Consider the following 17,279-nt stretch of genomic DNA (forward strand, 5'->3'; position numbering starts at 1 on the left):
AAAGGACATCCTCTTTTATCAAGTAGTTGGTATGCATTGGTGGCGGTAGACGTTTTCAGACAAGTTAATTCACTATTGACTGTAATGAAATAGTGATGCATAGAACCCTTCTACTGAAGGGTCATGCTGTTGGCAATAGTACCTGACTTTTCACCAGCTGTGCTCTTCATTGTATTTTCCAGTCTTAGAAATCGTCTGGATGTATCTTACACGCGTTATTTTTCCTTTTGGTTTTGCCTTTTGGGAATGAATCAGAACAAACTCAACTCTGGTGACTCCTAGAAGTGTGGAAGTTCCATTACAGGATATGAAAATAGCCGTTGAGTAGGCATTCTCAACCTAAATGTTTTTTTCTGAAAATGTAGTAGTTCTGTAGTTTCATTTTGCTAAGGTGGGAGATGCTTTCTTTTCTACCCAGTTCAACTTCTATGATTAATGAACAGAAACTTACTAACCAGCTACCAAGCAAGGCAGCTGTTCATCTTCTGTTTTGTTGGGAGCTGTCTTTACTTAGTTGCTTTCAACAAGAAATGCTCTTAGTTCCTGCTATTTAATTATTTCTTTCCTTTTTGTAGGTATTTAATCAAATTTTTAGCAAAGCTTGCACAGAACAGTGATGTTAACAAAATGACACCCAGCAATGTCGCAATAGTCTTGGGCCCCAACTTGTTATGGGCAAAGAATGAAGGGTAAGTTGTTTTAGGAAAGCTACAAAACAGAACTTCCATGAAGCTGTAGAATTCTTGTCAGATTGTTTTAAATCATATAGACTATTCACAGCAACAGACTATTTACCTAAGAAATATTTCAAATGTTCTTTCAACCTGTGCCTCTATATCCTTTCAGTGCATGTGTCTTTTTAGGAGTGTTTTCAAATGCTGCATATGTTACTGAATAGTCTAGATTTCATCAAAGTGTGAAGTTGCTCTTTATGTGGTACTTAGGAGTCTTGATACATCATGCTTAGCGTAATTTGTCATTTAGGTAATACGATTTTTTTTTTAAATTTTCTTACTTTGATAGAATTCTGTGTGAAGTGTTCTACAAATTTCTTCTGCAGATCCCTTGCTGAAATGGCAGCAGCAACTTCAGTCCATGTGGTAGCAGTTATTGAGCCAATTATTCAGCATGCAGACTGGTTCTTCCCTGGAGGTAAATTCTTGCCATAGTTAAAAGAATTTTGAGTTTGTGATAACCTTACGCAGGTAAACCTCCAATAGCTTTTTGCAGTGAGGCACCATTTTGTGTATGTATGTCTTAGGATGCATTCTGTCTGTCTCTTTCAGATCAAGATTTTAATGTGTCTGGGGCATTTGTTGCAATTCCTGCTGTTAATTCAAATCACTTGTCACACACTGGGAATGAATATGAATCTGGGACACTGGAGCGGAAGAGGCCTGTTAGTATGACTGTAATGGAAGGGGATTTATCGAAGAAGGAAAGGTATGTTTCATTCTTGGGTTAAGTTTTCAATTATTAGCCCACTCCTGAGAACTGGACTACTGAGGAGGCTATAATCACCGCTTTTATTGGGCTCAGGAGCGGAATTTCATGGAAATACTATAGGTAACAATAGCAATTTATTTCCCCCCATGTTGTTGCAGCCTGAGGAAGGTTCAAAGGTAATGTACTGGTATTTGCTTCCAGTTATACTCTATGCATGATAAAAAACAAGCAGATAATACTGCTTCCAGTTACCAGTTTCTTATTACAGATTTTGGGGGGTCTAAAATCCACTGAAACAGAAGTGTATGTAGTAGCATCTATCAGTATCTAACTTCTGATATTCCATGGCTTCTTTTTCAAAGCCCATAAGCTGAGGTGGTGTTACCTGGTGCCTTCATGATAAGACTTCTGAGTTGATGATGGTACAGTATACCACAGCAAACAGTAGAACGCTAAAAAATAAAAATAAAATGTGCTGTTTCCCCATATAACATGTAGTGTAACGTTCATGTATTATCACTCATATCATGAATATTCAAGTGATGTGCTGTTTTGGTTTTAGCTGTTTATGCAAATGTTAAATTGTTAGCTGAATGTTAACTATGGTTAGCCACATGCAAATTTATCAGCACTGACAGAGGAAGAGGAAAATCAGTTCAAGATTCACTGTCGTTAACACAACAAGAATAAAATCAAATTCTAGAATGAATGTGCTGTATGCATTCTAAAATCTGTTAGAATTTTAGTCCGTGTATCCATAGTTCTCCTTTAAACACAAATCATAGCGTATAGCCAGTGGCTTTTTTTGTCTGTCTTGAAATCTGTACTGCAACTTGGTGTGTAATAGAAACAAAATTGATGTGGCAAAATATATTCAGTGAGGAGATACTCTGGTATGTAAGGAAATGTATGTATTTACATGTAAAATTACTGAGTGGTTTGACCTCATTGTCATCAATGTCTGTCTTCAAATGTAATTGCGTAGTTTGTTCCACTTACGTTTAGCTTACCCCTCTGTGTGGATAAGCCAAATAGCGTTGCATGTCTTAACATTAATGGTGTTATTTGCAGAAAGTTGAAGCTTTCCTTGTTGCTGCTTTGCATGCTAAGCAACAGGGGTTGCCTTTGTCTTTGTGGGTTATAACATCCAATTGTCCTGTTGCTTTAGTTACCTGGTGTTGGCTGGTGTGGTGTGTTTACTCTCTCTTCTTTCTGTAGCTTTGGTGTCAAGGTTATGGACTTCCAAGCGAATCCTCGGAGATGTGGCACTATAAATAGAAAGCACACATCCCCAGCTTTCCAGCCACCACTTCCACCCACAGAGGCTGGCGTGCTGGCTCAGGCTGGAGCGGAGCAGCACTCACAAGCTTCTGTGGCTGAAACAAGCCCAGTGGGTGCTGGTTTTGCTGTCTCTGCTGGCACAGCAGAACAGTTACAAAGTCAAGGAAATGAGGATGTCAGGTAAGAGGCATGGCTTCTGCTGGCAGTGGGCTTAGCAGGCTGCTTCAGCCGCAAACTGATGTGTCAGCTGTATCTGCTTCACAAGGCACCTCTTCTAACTGGAATGCGTGTTGTCGTGTGTGAAGCCTTTTGAGACATGGGCAAGAAGCACTATGCAGGAGCTTTCTTGCCATGTACATTGTTCCAGAATTGATCTTGTAAAATAACATACATTGTTCTGTGTGTTCCAGAATTGATCTTCTCAAATAAGAGAATTCTTGGGGGGGGGGGGAAGTTGGTGGAAAGTACTAAAAAAAGACCGTACTTCTACTACCCATGTCGACCTTTCCAAGTTTTACTCTAGAGGTGTCCACACAGTATGACTATCAGTTTGCTGCTGAAATAACAAAACCTACCGGTGGCAATAGTAGAAACCTGTTTGTCTTGCTGCTTGTTACTTGTACATGTTATCTGGATTTGTCTTTTTTTTTTTGTCTGTAGCAAGTGTTAGTGATGACCTAGTTGCTTGCTAGAAAACTGGAAGTCAATTTATCATACTTCAGTATTAGTTTCTTTAGGACAAGCATGTATACAGTTTTTCTTGCTGCTTAGTTACTACCAAAACTTTGTGCAGTCATGTCCCCAGTATTTGTATTCATGGACTCCAAGACTGGTGGCAGTAGCCTTGACTGTTCCTTTCATGTGTGGTGAAAGCAGCACTTTGCTTTCAGTATTTTGTGGGCTGAGAGATATAACAAACCACACATAATGGCCTGTACTCTCCAGACATCAACCTCTTGCACAGCATCTTATGGTAAAACACCACTGGGGAGTTCGATGCAACAGTGACTCTTTTGCATATAGCTTTTGTTCTCAGGTGACATTTTTACAAAAACAACTTCCCATTCTGAAGTCCCCCGCAGACTAACATTTCCTCCACAGATGTCTTTTGTGGCATAGGCAGCTAAACCAAAACCTTGAGACTAGCGTCTAAAAGCTGCATTTAAAAATCCGCACAAATTCTGCATTCAAGTACTTGCAATTTATTAGCAGCATCTGGAGAAATTAGGATTGCAATGTGCCAGTAAAAGTGAATGAAAGGTGTTAGTCCTTTTGTGATGGGTAAGGCGTTGCAGGAGACTATAGAGATAGAGAAATGAGTGAAGACTGGAAGTGCATAGCGAGAGGAGGGGCACTGCCCAGTACCACCTCGGCTGGTTCATACTCCAGAGCCATGTTTCCCCCCCGGTTCTGTTGTCTTCATAGCCAAAGGTCAGGAAGAGCTGAGTTGTCCTGATCTGAATCTCAAAGGCTTTGCAGGGGTTGCTTCCCTGAGACAAGTTCTGGTTTCCCAGCAAGGTAAAAGCTTAATTCCAGGTAGGGTGGAGAGAAGACTTCAGCCAGCCAACGACAGAAAAAGAACCTCTGCACTCTCCACGCCCAGCTCTTGCAGTCCCTGGGCCCTCCTGGGGGCTTTCAAAGGCTCCAGGGACTTCAGTGGTGAGGACTACCCGTGTACTATACGGAGCAAGTTGGTTCGTGTCCTTTGGGTTGGTTTTTTTTTTTCTGGTAGAGCCTCACAGTTTGCCATCACTTGGTCCTTAGTAGCTAGGTCTACCAGATAACTGCCAGCGAATTGGATATGATGCTGTGACGGAATATTTTGAAAAGGTTAATCCTTGTAGGGGTAATAGGTATATTTGAGGAAACTGGAGAAGTAATTTTATATGATCTTTCATGTTGGGAGTCTGTTTTAAAGGATCTGCGAATGCACTGAGGGTGTGTTAGCATGGAGACTGTGCTCCTGGTATCAGTACTGCAGTCAAACAGGTACTGTGACACCGCAGAACTACTTGGATTCCTGATTTAATTTTGGTAATTAATCTTTTGTACCAGCTTGCCTAAAGCCTACTTGCCACTTATTTGAGGAGTTGTAGCACTGTTCAGTCTGTCAGTACATATCAGCCAGGGCAGAAGTTGTTCTGAAGCATTTCAGGGTCAGAACTACAGCACAGTTCATAACGTAAACCTGAGCTGGTGCAGCAGATATGCGCAAGGCATTTTAAAATCATCTTCTAATTTAGGATTTTTAATTTTCAGTACCTCAAAATCTAAGGACAACACGTCTTCAGCTACTCCTCCACCCGTGAGAAATGGCGGGCATGCGGGCAGTGTCCAGAACCAGTCAACAAGTAGCACTAATCAGCTTTCTGTTAATCAGCCACAGAATGCAGCAGGTCCCAGTCCCCATTCAATGAGGAGAGGTGTGTCTTTCATTTGGTTTTCAAGCCACTAAGTTCCAATTCTTTATCTACTGCACAAATGCTTACTAAAATAATTTTATCAGTATCTCTTCCTTTATTGCAGACAACAGTTTAATTCTCTTGCCTTTCACTAAGGCCTAGCTAATTGCATCTTTGACTTTTGGACTCTTTCATGAATGCTGGTAGTAATGTTACCAATGCTGTTTAACAAAGTAACTCAAAGGTTATTGAGTAGTAAACCTGTGACAAATTTCTGTAGCTTCCTATTGATAACGCTTGTATTTGATAATTCACTATTTCATTTTGATAACGTATTTGAGTATTCTTTTGTGCTGCTAGTTTTTTTTCTCACAGGAGTTTGGTTTCACAGTACACAACCATGAAATCTCACCTCTTCTCTTAACAGCTGTTAAAAAGCCTGCACCGGCCCCTCCCAAGCCAGCCAACCCCCCGCCGGGGCAGCCAGGAAGCCAAAGTTCCGCCCTAGCTGCTCAGCCACCTTCCGTCTCTCCAAAACCACCTGCCAGAAGTTCTTCTCCTCCTGCTCAACATGCAAACCAAGGAGCAGCCCAGACCTCCACTTCCCAGGTTTCTGCACCTCGGAGATATTCCAGCAGCCTTTCCCCAATACAAGCTCCCAGCCATCCACCACCACAGCCCCCAACACAGGCTACTCCTCCACTGCAGCCCAAATCAAACAGCCAAGCGTCTCCTCCTGCTGCACCCAGCAGTGAGCATGGACCAGAGCAGCCCTGTTACACTCCTCCGCAGACTCCAACACCACCCGATACACCCCCTCTAGGAAAACACAATACTAGTTGCCCATCGTCACAGCCACAGCCATCTGCTCAAGAAACCTCCCGGTCTCACTCTCCACCTCAGAGTGGTACACTGCCGAGGCCACGGCCGGTACCGAAACCCAGAAACAGACCTAGTGTTCCCCCTCCGCCTCATCCTCCTTCTCAGCTGGCTGGAGATGGTGTTATTGCAAATCCCACACAAACAGCTTCCAAAATAGTAACAGGTGAGTGGATTCTTTCATATTCAGTGTCTCCTCAGGGAGTGGAAATGAAGAAAATAATGTCAATAGCTGTAAATTAATGGGGGGGAACACTGAAAACCACAAATAACAGTTAAAATACTAAATTGCTCATTTCCAGTTAAAATGCCCACCCACCAGTTCTGTGCACAAGGATTTGGGGCATTTCCATAGTGAAGGTCGTCATTCCTGAGGCAGAAGGGTTTGGGGGGAAGTGTAGATTAGCTTGCTTTACCTTTCCAGCCCCCCACCCTCCACCCCACCCCCCCTGCTTTGGAAGCAAAACACTATGATACAACCAACTCTCTAGGGCTTTCTCCAGGCTTAGCATCATGGCAGTCTCAATTACGCTTATACCTCTGTTGCCAAAAACCCAAGTATTTGGAGGAAGAAGAAGGTGTAGCCAAGGATAGTATATTTCAGCACATGCAGAAGATAATAAAATGCCAAAAGTGGTCACTGATACACGTTCTAATAGACAAGGTACTAACACAGTGAATGTTTCACCTTATGAGAGCAAAGTCTTCTGACGTGCTTTTAAGTTGGACATCCAAAAGCTGAAGAATCACATACACTTAACTGCATATCTTAGGTCAATTTCTAGATAGGGCTTTGTATTTTAAATGCAGCCTTCTTTTTCTGTTTCGAGACATTTGTGAAGTAAAGAGAAACTTCCTGTCTTCTCACGGGAACTTTGTGAAGCTTGTAGTTACTAGTTTGATAGAGATAATGTTAATTTAAGTCTTGGAGAAGGAAAAAAGGTAACTGCTGAGGACGGTCAAAACTAGCAGATCTTGAAATGTTCTCCTGCTGAGTCTCCGCTTATTTTAGCAAATCCTGAAGGAAGAGATAATGAATGTAGGAGACTAATGCTTTTAAATCTACTTATATTTAATAATGGTTAAAACTTTCCAATGACACTGCAGCCTCTCTAGAATAAGACTAATGTATTGGAATGCAAATTATAAATTCTGTTGCCTAACAGCTTTACCCCATGATGCCTTCACAGGTGGGGATGGTTACTGCGAATAAGGTTTGTACTTACCAGAAACATGCAATACAAGCTAAAATGCTCCTGCGCAGCAATATTTCATTTGTAGCTTTATTTTGTATATGCGCTTTGGAATATGTGCTCTCTGTCAACTCTGTGTTATCTCATTACTACATATCATTCTGTTTGTAAGAGGTTTTAAGACCTGTGCTGCTTAATTTTAATAGTCCTGGGGACATTAAGTTATTCCTTAAAACAAATTGTAAAAATAACTATAATGAAGTGGGTAACTCTTCACACAAAGTCACCAGAACTGCTAGTCCACGAGCCAAGTGTGAAGCAGTGACGCATTTAAAACAGGTTTGTTCTCATCAGTGCAGGCAAATGTTGAAGCTCGTGTTTTTTCCTACAATTCAGTGTTTTATGGTTGCATTTTAATGTAGCTTTCACTTTAGTTTTTCAGTTATTTTTAAATACTTGGAATTTATTTGGCAAAATACATGTTCAAGTGACTAAAACCCTTTGCAGAAAAGCACCCAGCAGCATCTGCATTCTGGCATGTTTGCATTTGCATTCTGTCAGCTCCAGCCTCACTAATAGTACTAGCCTGTTCAATCGCAGCTGCCAAGCGACACATTAATAATCTTACTATTCATATGTAATGGGTTAGAAATGCTACCTTTTTAAGGTAGCAACTGCATGAAGAAGTTGAGGCTGCATTCCTAAATTATCTCAAGATTTGACTGCTTACAGGAAAGACACTGAAATGAGTATTGGTTTGAGAAGTCAAGCTGGAAGTACAGTTTTCTTAAATTTGAGAAACTAGCAGTAAATGAGCTGCTTAAGCAACTAAAAAGTAGCTTTGCTTTTTAAAATAACAGACTTTTCCTTATTGTACTTCTGCTCCAAGAGCAATATATTTCAAAACTGAATTCAGAAATAAGGCTGGGGTCTGGATCTTTACGGCACTTACAAATAAGTTACAAAACTTACAAATAAGTTAAGAATGGGAACAGTGCTGATGAGTCAAACGTCAAGGACTCAACCTTAATTTCTAAGTCACGTTTCATAGGTTGACCGTGTTTCTTTTCATTTGGGAATTTTTCTGGTTCTGAGGAAATTGCTTTAATGACAGTAGACAAACAGGATTTGTTTTACCCCAATGTAACTGGAGAAATACTTGCCTCCTAAATAATATCTAGCTGGTATGCAAGGGGTTGCTTTATTAGCGGGGGAGTTTAAGTTGCACAAGGCAAGCGTCTGCCGTAGGGGAGCGATTGGCACAACTGAGGCTGGACGTGGACTGTGAATTACAACTTAGCGCTGACTCCTTTTCGGCTAAGTTACAGGCATAACAGAGGTACACAACTGTCCTGTAGTCTGGGTAAATATAAAAAAATACTGAAATCAACAGTGTTGAAATGAAACAGTGTTAAAACTGGAGAGACCTAATATCATTCCCTTCAAGTGCAAACCATAGCAAATTGGCCATGTAAGTTGTGTATGGTAAACAATAGTATAAAAGCTGCCATGCAGGAAAGCCAGGAAAAGAAAGCTGATGATGAAGGATTCTCTAGCAAAACTGATAAAGGGAACTAGAAAACTGAGTGTGTTTTGCAAAAAAAAATCCACCTGGGGAACAGCCAAAGTGGTACTCGGGCTTACTTGCAGCAGTACACTCGGTACAGGATCATCCATCCTGTCCAGATCAATCTTTTTGTAAAGGATTAATATTTGTTCTGAATTAACACCGCTGCGTATTACATCAGAGTATCTGCTCTAACATTTACATGTGCACATGTAAGCACTTATTACAGACTGACTTAGCGAATTCACAATGTGAAATAGATGGTTTTAATTTTAGCCTTAAATAGTGGAGCAAGGGAAGACAGATGGGAAGAATGGAAGCCAAAATTAAGTTGCCAGCAAACTTCATAACATCAGAACAGGAATTCTGAATTGTTTTCAGGATACTGTTGAATTCCTTGGTCCATGTACTGGACTTAGTAATGCCTCAAATTCTGTTTATGGTATTAAAAGTAACAAGCCCTAGAAAAGAATATTCTAATCAAAAATTTTATTAAATAATCTAGATGTTTGACCTGCATTCAGTAGGAACTGTATTGGAAAGTTCAATGGTAAGGAAAAGGCATATGATTGGCCAAAAATGTTGCTAATTCGTAATCATGTGTGTGCTAACGCCCACTACTAACCTGTCACAAATAACACTGCTTGCTTGCATTATCATTAGCGTGGCATGCGAAAAGAATGGCTGTTTGATGCTCGCTCTTACATTAACGTACTAAAAGTATTGGAGACTAGAATGTGTAAAGTTGTTCATGTTTTGACTGGCCAGTTTCACGTTGTACTTTTTCCACGTACAGAAAATCCCATCTAGAAATCCATGTGTTTTATACAGAGTTTCGTTTTTATTTGAAGTAGCTGTACCACTGTTTGTCACAAATACTCCTTTCCTGTGTCACCTCACACTTTGTTACCTCCTTTTCTGATTCATCCTTCAGTACGCAGTCGTGGTAGGGAGAATGTCTGTGCCTGTGTCTAAAGTTGAAGTACACCTTTTGACCCACGCTTTAGATGAAAGTTCAAAGGCAACAGTAGGTACCTTTAGATATTGGGGAGAGTGCAGTGCCTCTGCTACTTGGCTCTGTGCTCATCTCTTCTGGGGTCAAGCTCGGTGTGGAACATTTTGAGTAAGGGGGAAGACGCAAGGAGAATTTGGGAACTTGCACAATTGCAGTTTATTCTTCTGTGTAATATTGCTTCTGTTAGATTTTTTTTTTAGTCATTTTTACTATTGCTGAAGTTTAAATCAACTTACTTTAAAAGTACTTAAATTTTCATCTGTTGCAGAAACAACAGTTGTACAGTAGAGTTGGGATAAAGGAAAGCTGCTGATGTTATGAAAGTTGGTTTCATGGACCAGGGACTTATTTTAAACACATGAATGTGAGGCTAAGGGAAAAGGCTTGGCTTTAAATTAGGCCCAGTAATTATTTCTTCGTTGCTATCGAAGGTCTGTTGAACAGCGACTGTCCTGTGGGTGCCTCAAGGCACTGGTCATGGGGTGTAGCCCAGTAACCTGGACGCTGATTTTCAAAACGAGAATGAGGGCTGGGGAGAGAAATCTTTAAAAGATTTAGGATTGAAGATTTAATTAAGATTAAAAGATTAAAAGATTTAAAGATTAAAGGAATCTTTAAAAGATTCCCCCAAGATGGTGGTGTTTAATGAGTCATAACAGTACTGCTGGTTCGTTCTGTGCCTTCTGGATGATTCATTTACCACTGAAATGCTATCTCAGCAGAATACAGTACTCCCCAAGACTGTGGTACAAGACTTGGGAGAAAATCTGTACTTCACACCTCACAAGAAAACATAAATCCTGGAATCGCTTTTGTGGGGAAGCTGCAGCAGTAGGGATGAGAAGGTTTAACTGTCCTGTGCGAGGCAGGCCAGTTGGTGTCAGGCCACAGGATGAAGGCGTTCCAGCCGCTGCATTAACAGCCTCACCGAACGCAGAATTCCGGCACGCTGAGCGAGGCTGGCCGGCACGCTGGTCATGGGCTGAGAGAGAAGCAGGGGAGGCCGTGCTTGGACTTCAGTTCTGTGTCTGCTTTTGCCTCTTCCATGTCATTTAGCTCAGAAATGTTCAACTTGAACGTTTCTAAAGTAACTTCTGGGCTAAACTTAAGACTTAATGCTTGAGATACGAGTCAAAGTCTTTTATAGGATGCCTGTCAATGCCACCTATATTTAAAAGCAAGGTATTTGGATTCTTTATTGAGTCAAATGATCTAAATGAGTTTCTATTTGGATCAGCTGCTGTGTTGCAGTAAGTGATGTCATGGCATGTTATAAATTAGCTTTCAAAAATACTGACTTAGTATTTTCGATTACATTTTTTGAACTGTCACGGATTTTTCTGGTCTTCTAACTACGCGGGCAGTCAGTCACCAGAAATGCAACATTTTGAGGTCCTTCTTGGACACCTTGGCTTGAACAAAATTCTCCTCCCCTCAGAGGCAAAGAACATGCTGCTCCTTTTATACACAGGAAAGGGGGTTAATCTGCATTTGGTTTAAATAATTTCCTCTTCTTGGGACAGTGCTTCCTTTTGACACTGTACGTGTTCCTATTGCTTCTAAAAGTCATAGGTGGTAGTTAACCTGGCTGATGATTCAGGTGCCACATTTTTTTGCTGCGTGACCATTGTGTTTTGACGTGGAAGTCTGGAGTAACGTGTTGCTCTTAAGGGGCACTGAGGGATCTGATACTAAATCGTACTTGCTGCCTTCCATTCTTCAGAAAGAAATGTTTTTCTTTTATTACGTACAAGACTAAAAAAACGTATCTAGGAGAAGCTACTCAAACGTAAGCTTTTTAGTTTGGCTTAGCCTTTTTGTGTCCATGTGTGCATGTGCACATATGTGCCAGCCCTCTGTTTGAAAAGCCTCTGTTGATCTTTCCTTTCCCTTTTCTTTCTAAGGAAATGCACCAGAATACACTAGTGAATGAGATGTCACTGTCCAGACTGCTAAACTTGCTATTCCATTTTTTTGTGCAGACTCGAATTCCAGTATTCAAGAACCACTTCAAAACCCTTCTTCAGAGCTTCTTACAGAGACAGCGAACAAAGAACTGCACAACCATCTCATGCTCGATATTGACAATGATACGGAAAGCACGGCTCTGTAATGGAAACTCTTAAAGTTTTTAAAGGTTCCTCTCCTGGTGGGAAAACTAACAGGCCTAACAGTGAAAAGCTTCTTTTGATGATATGGCAAAACTGTGTAGAGTTTGACTTGTGCGTCACGGAGAAAGCGATTTAGCCATTCAGAAGAAGTTTAATGATCTGTGCCTCAGCAATGGTTTTCAAAAATCTTGGATGGAAGGAATTAGTTACTGCAGAACCTTGCATAGGAAGCATAATTGCTGCTAATACAGATGGTATTAGCAGAGATTCCAAAAGAATAAGAAGCAGAACATTAGCTATTTAAAGTGCATGTATTATGGGAATAATCTTTTTAATGTCACAGTTAGACTTTTATTTCTAGTTCTTAGACATTACAAGGAGATGCCTTGCAAGAGACATTCCCTCACTGATTTGCTGCAGATTCTTTTTAAAACATGAACCAAAAAATGCCAGAGTGCTGGTGGTGACTGCGGGTTATCAGTCACCTTGTCAAAACTGTGGATGTATTCTAGTGCCTTGAAGGACTGTCATACTGTAGAAGGAAACTTACTGTATCTTTAATCATTTCATTGCTACTTAATGATCAGATTAATGATCAATACTTAGTTATGTGTATTAACCAAGCCTGCTTTTGTTTATGTGAAACTTGCAACTTTCAAGATGAAAGTGGTTTTTCTTGTGCTTTCATTGAAAACGGTTGAATTTTGAAAGAACTTTGGAACAGATGTTTGGAGTTGTCAGTTGGGTGAACATTTATAAAATTAAAGGTTGTCTTTTGTCAACTTAAGGCATCTTTATTCAAGTTTGTGAGTAACGTTGCTTCCAGTGGACAGTGAAGGTTACACAATCGTTCCCTGGGCTTTTGTAGCGTACGAGTCGCTGGCTGCTCAGCTTCTTCTTCTTCTAAGGACTAGGGGAAGCATACTGGGAATGAATATGTATCTGTTCTTTAATGTGTAGGTTCATGTTGAACACCAGTGAGTCCAGCTGCAAAGAGAAACACTGGATACAGCCTGCATCATGCAGAGAAATGAGAGGGAACAGGCCATACAGTTTCTGCGAATGAGAGGGAAGGAGAGGAAACTAGTCAGTTGAGGTAACATTCACATAACTAGTCGAATTAATTTACTTAAATTCCTTAATACTCTGTAATACATTTTATTGAAGTTATTAAACTAACCTCAGGCTTAACTACAAAATAAAACTGCATTTCGTAAAGGTCTTGACAAGACACATTGCACTTGGTGACGTGATAAATATATTTTAGTACCTATCTTGTTGATGCCCCAGTTTGAAATCCCAGTGGCTGCCCAGTTGTTTCCTGCTCAGACATCCCTTAACAGGGAGGATGACCCCCGTTAGCGGGTGTAGACCTGCTTTCCTCTGTCACTACACTAGCACTGTAACAAACTCCCTTAACTCAAAAGTTACGAGCCACAAATTCTAGTTCTGTTACTAAATTTGATGTTTATCTCTCAAACTGTATGCAGCGTACCTGAATCCAGGGCAGGCTGTGAAGGACTTAAATAAATTCTCAGAAAATCTTCTGGACTTGCACATTCTTCAGCATTATACAGGTAGTTAATAGTCTCTGCCGGGATTAGCAGCTCGGGTGCAAGAGTGTGTATACTCTCACTCGTATCCTCGCTGTCATCCTTGATAATAAACAGCATATTTCAGTGCATTTACAGTAAGAGCACAGGGCTATGACATGGTTAAAGCTGAGGAAATTTGCCCTTCTCTACTACGCACAGCTGTGCCCTCTGATCCCAAGTGCACAGCCGTGGGCAGGGGGAGGAGGCGGTGGGAGGTAGCTCCATGAGCGACTTGCACCTGGCTTTAAGCTGTGTTGGTGCAGCTGATTAGTGCAGTCAAATGGCTGCACAAAATAACCCTACAGAGGTCTAGGAAGAAACTTGGAATAAAATAATGAGGTTTTGTAATGCTTTAATGCTGCTTCTAGAGTCCTCTTGTGTGTATATGCTTGTAAACTCTGCATGGAAAGACAATGTGGCTGCTTGTGGGTGTGGTTTGGGAGGTTTTATGGGGTAAACAGGTGAATTTTACAGGCAGTTATTAGAAGTTTACCTCCAAACTTTGAATACAGGCTGCCAGTTTGAGTAGGAGGGTCAGGCACTCTGCAACCACCTCTGCTGTAGACTCTGGTTGCGCCGAGCCTGGTGGACATGTCACGGGAGACGCTGCCATTGCCACGTACCAGTCTGGGAACAGTCTGGCGGGGATGTTGTGTGCCACCACTAAAACTTTAATTTCCTGAAGTAAAGCACTGAGTGGAAAGAGAGTGAATTCCATCCTAAAGCACAGCAAGGAGTTTTTATCAGGTGGTCAAGTTTCATAAACTACGCAGTGAGTTGTTTGCATTCCTAGAGCTATGCTAGAGCATTGTGCATATACAGCATGGTGCACCCCTCCCACCCCAGCCAGCGGAAACCTTTTCTAATGCAGCTTTCACGAACCTGGATTTCAGTGAATTAATACGGGGCCCTAGGGAAACACCCAGGTTAAGCTAAAGCCAGTAACTGGCTGAACGTTGTGGGGCTGGCTAGGTAGTGTTGAAAGGACAAACAGCTGGAAGGCAGCGACTAATACTCTAAAGATAATTTTTGGAATTCCGGCACATACACCTACAAATGTTTACAAAGCAGGGTACAGAAATAATAACAGCTGAGTCCTAAGGAAGGAATTTTCCTACTTTCTGAAACCTAGGAAGGCTGTTGACAGTTGAAGTCTTGGTGTCTTGAAGGTGGACTCCAGTGCAGGGTGCTGGGCAAGAGCCTGCTGTCAGCTGCTGATTGCATCCGGAAAGGATGTCATGTTAGCTGGAGAATGCCTGCTCCTCTATGGTCAACGGGCATTTAATGGGAGAACAACAGCTTGATACAGTCGTAGCTAATGCGCAGCTTAAACTTAAGGAAGCATCCTACCACTTCGGCTAAAATTTTGTTTCATCTAAGTGATACGAAACACTTACCTATGCCCTTGATTTTGGAAAGAAGCTAATTCTTGGATGATGAGATGGATTGTGCTACTGCAAGACTGCAGAGGGAAAGGTAGAGGTTTTACAGAATTGCATATTACAAACTAATTTGTGAATATAAAAATAATTCATCAGCTGCCCTACATGGGCTTTCCCTTTGAGTCACAGGTGCTGAGGACAACGCATGTTGTTCCTGTTACATCTGACAGAACATGTCATGCAGTTCTGTCAGAATAATGTTCTGGGGCAGTTATCTGAAGCGCTGGGTGGAGGAAATCCCAGAGGTAAGCTACTGAACCCACCATGGCATTATTTCACGTCTTTAAGCTTATGTACAGAGTAAGAGATGGTGATACATTTGTAATTAGCTGGACCTTAGAAGCCAAATTTGTACAAAGATGAATCAAGGTTACTTCATCCCACTAGGAATTTATGTCACTTACCTCTAGTACGTGAAAAATACAGTTGGAATAGAGAAGTAGCAGACCTGAGACTTGTTCTCTTGAGTGGTCTTCCAGTGCATTTTCAAACAGTCCTCTGTGATAACCTTGTTTCAAAAGAAAAACTGGCAGTCAAACAGTTTATAGCGATAGTTCCAGCAATGAGTGTTGTGTGGTCTGCTCTGCTGCCACAGACAACAGAGTCACAGATTATGCTCTTATTATTCAGAAGCAGCATGAAAGCATCGCTACCACGGGAATCTCTTCTCTACATATGCACCAATGCAATTCACGCTAGCTCCTAAAACTGCACCAACACCTGCAATATTTCACGAGCTCAAGTCTAAAATTCCCGTTGGCATTTGCTTACTCTAAAGATGCAGTTACATCTTTGTTGCTGTAGATGGATCACCTGAAGACCCCAAACACAGAGCACTTCACAAGTCTTGTGCATGTAGTTGAACCCTTGCCTCTGCCCGACATTGGCGCTGATAGAGGTGTTTAAAACCAAATAAAATTGTATTAATGTATCTCGCTTATCAGGCAAAACATTTGGTATACCCTAGCTGCCTGAGAGAGTCATACGTGAAGTTGGTTGCAAACACAGTATCAGACTTTGAAGTCAGGGTTTCTGACAGCTGTGTTTCATTTGCTTAGGAAGGATTCCCAAGCGACAAAACTCTTTAGAGGGGTTAATGAAATAGCATTTTCTCATTTTATGGGCTACTACAGGGCGTAGTAAAAATACAGGGCGTAGTAAAAAAGACAGGTAAAAACGTATGGCTGCTCCACACTGCCCGTTTTGCTGCTCCGTGCACGTACGGTGCTGTCAGCATTCGCAGACGACGTTTGCTACAGCTCTGCGGCCACAGGCTTCGGATGCACTCCAAGGAATGGTGTGGCCGACGAGCATGGAATGAGCTCCCGCGGCCGCTCGCACCGTGCCCGGGGGAAGCACAGGGAGGACATGGAGCTGTTGGAGCGGGTCCAGAGGAGGCCACAGAAATGCCCCGAGGGCCGGAGCCCCTCTGCTGCGGGGCCAGGCTGGGGGGGCTGGGGGTGCTCAGCCTGGAGAGGAGGGGGCTGCGGGGAGGCCTGAGTGCGGCCTGGCAGTGCTGAGAGGGGCTGCAGGAAGGGGGGGGCAAGCTTTAGCAAGGCCTGTTGGGGCAGGACAAGGAGTGATGGATTTAAACTAAAGGAGGGGAGATTTAGATGGGATATAAGGAAGAAATGTTTTACAGTGAGGGTGGTGAGGCACTGGCACAGGTTGCCCAGAGAGGCGGTGGAGGCCCCATCCCTGGGAACATCCCAGGCCAGGCTGGACGGGGCTCTGAGCACCCTGGGCTGGTTAAAGCTGTCCCTGTCGCTGCAGGGGCTGGGCTGGGGGGGCTCTAAAGGTCCCTTCCCACCCAAAGCATTCCATGATTCTGTGATTCTATGGGCTGTGTGGGGCCGCCCGGGGCCCTGGCACCCACCTGCCACCGCCTCGGCCGCCGCCCCGTCGCCCAGCCGGGCCAGCACCAGCAGCCTGTGGAGCGGGAGCCGGCGCTGCGGGGAGGAGAGGGGAGAGGCGGGAGGGGGAGGCCTGCTCGCACGGCCCGACCCCTGCCCGGGGAGCCCCAGCCCCGGCCCCGCCACCTCCCCACCTGCGCGGCGCGGCCCAGCTGCCCCCGCTGCACGGCCAGCAGGCTCTGCCGCTCCGGGGCCGCGGGCTCCGGCGAGTCCGGCCGGGCCAGCGCCGGGGCCTGCTCCGCCATGGCGGCCGCAGCCCACGAGGGGCCGAGGCCTCGGGCAGCCCCGCACCACCACCCCCCGGCCCCCGCACACGCCAGGCAGGCAGCGAGCAGCGATCGCTCTTTAATAAATGTTATTTGCAGCTACACACGGCCCGCGGCGCAGCGGCAGGCCGTTGGGCAGAAGGGGCTCGGTGGTCCCGGCCGAGGGCTC

The 17,279-nt window shown here is 43.2% G+C and overlaps 1 protein-coding gene across 3 annotated transcripts in view; it reads left to right on the forward strand.

Annotated features, from left to right (window-relative positions):
• ARHGAP17 (Rho GTPase activating protein 17) overlaps nucleotides 1-12,655 on the forward strand; it is a 48,728-nt gene extending 36,073 nt beyond the window's left edge. Inside the window, exons 14-21 of one of the 3 annotated variants that reach the window (XM_075718547.1) lie at nucleotides 576-689; nucleotides 1,061-1,152; nucleotides 1,287-1,443; nucleotides 2,665-2,907; nucleotides 4,987-5,150; nucleotides 5,557-6,174; nucleotides 7,199-7,222; nucleotides 11,766-11,805. In XM_075718547.1, coding sequence (XP_075574662.1) covers nucleotides 576-689; nucleotides 1,061-1,152; nucleotides 1,287-1,443; nucleotides 2,665-2,907; nucleotides 4,987-5,150; nucleotides 5,557-6,174; nucleotides 7,199-7,221 — 1,411 coding nt within the window. In that variant the 3' untranslated portion in view covers nucleotide 7,222; nucleotides 11,766-11,805. Of the gene's footprint in view, nucleotides 1-575; nucleotides 690-1,060; nucleotides 1,153-1,286; nucleotides 1,444-2,664; nucleotides 2,908-4,986; nucleotides 5,151-5,556; nucleotides 6,175-7,198; nucleotides 7,223-11,765 lie in introns of all 3 variants that reach the window. The other 2 variants (XM_075718546.1, XM_075718548.1) reach the window with 2 other exon arrangements.
• The last annotated feature ends 4,624 nt before the right edge of the window (nucleotides 12,656-17,279 follow it).

Source organism: Pelecanus crispus, chromosome 11, assembly GCF_030463565.1.
Source record: "Pelecanus crispus isolate bPelCri1 chromosome 11, bPelCri1.pri, whole genome shotgun sequence".
In the NCBI taxonomy this organism is placed as follows: Eukaryota; Metazoa; Chordata; class Aves; order Pelecaniformes; family Pelecanidae; genus Pelecanus; species Pelecanus crispus.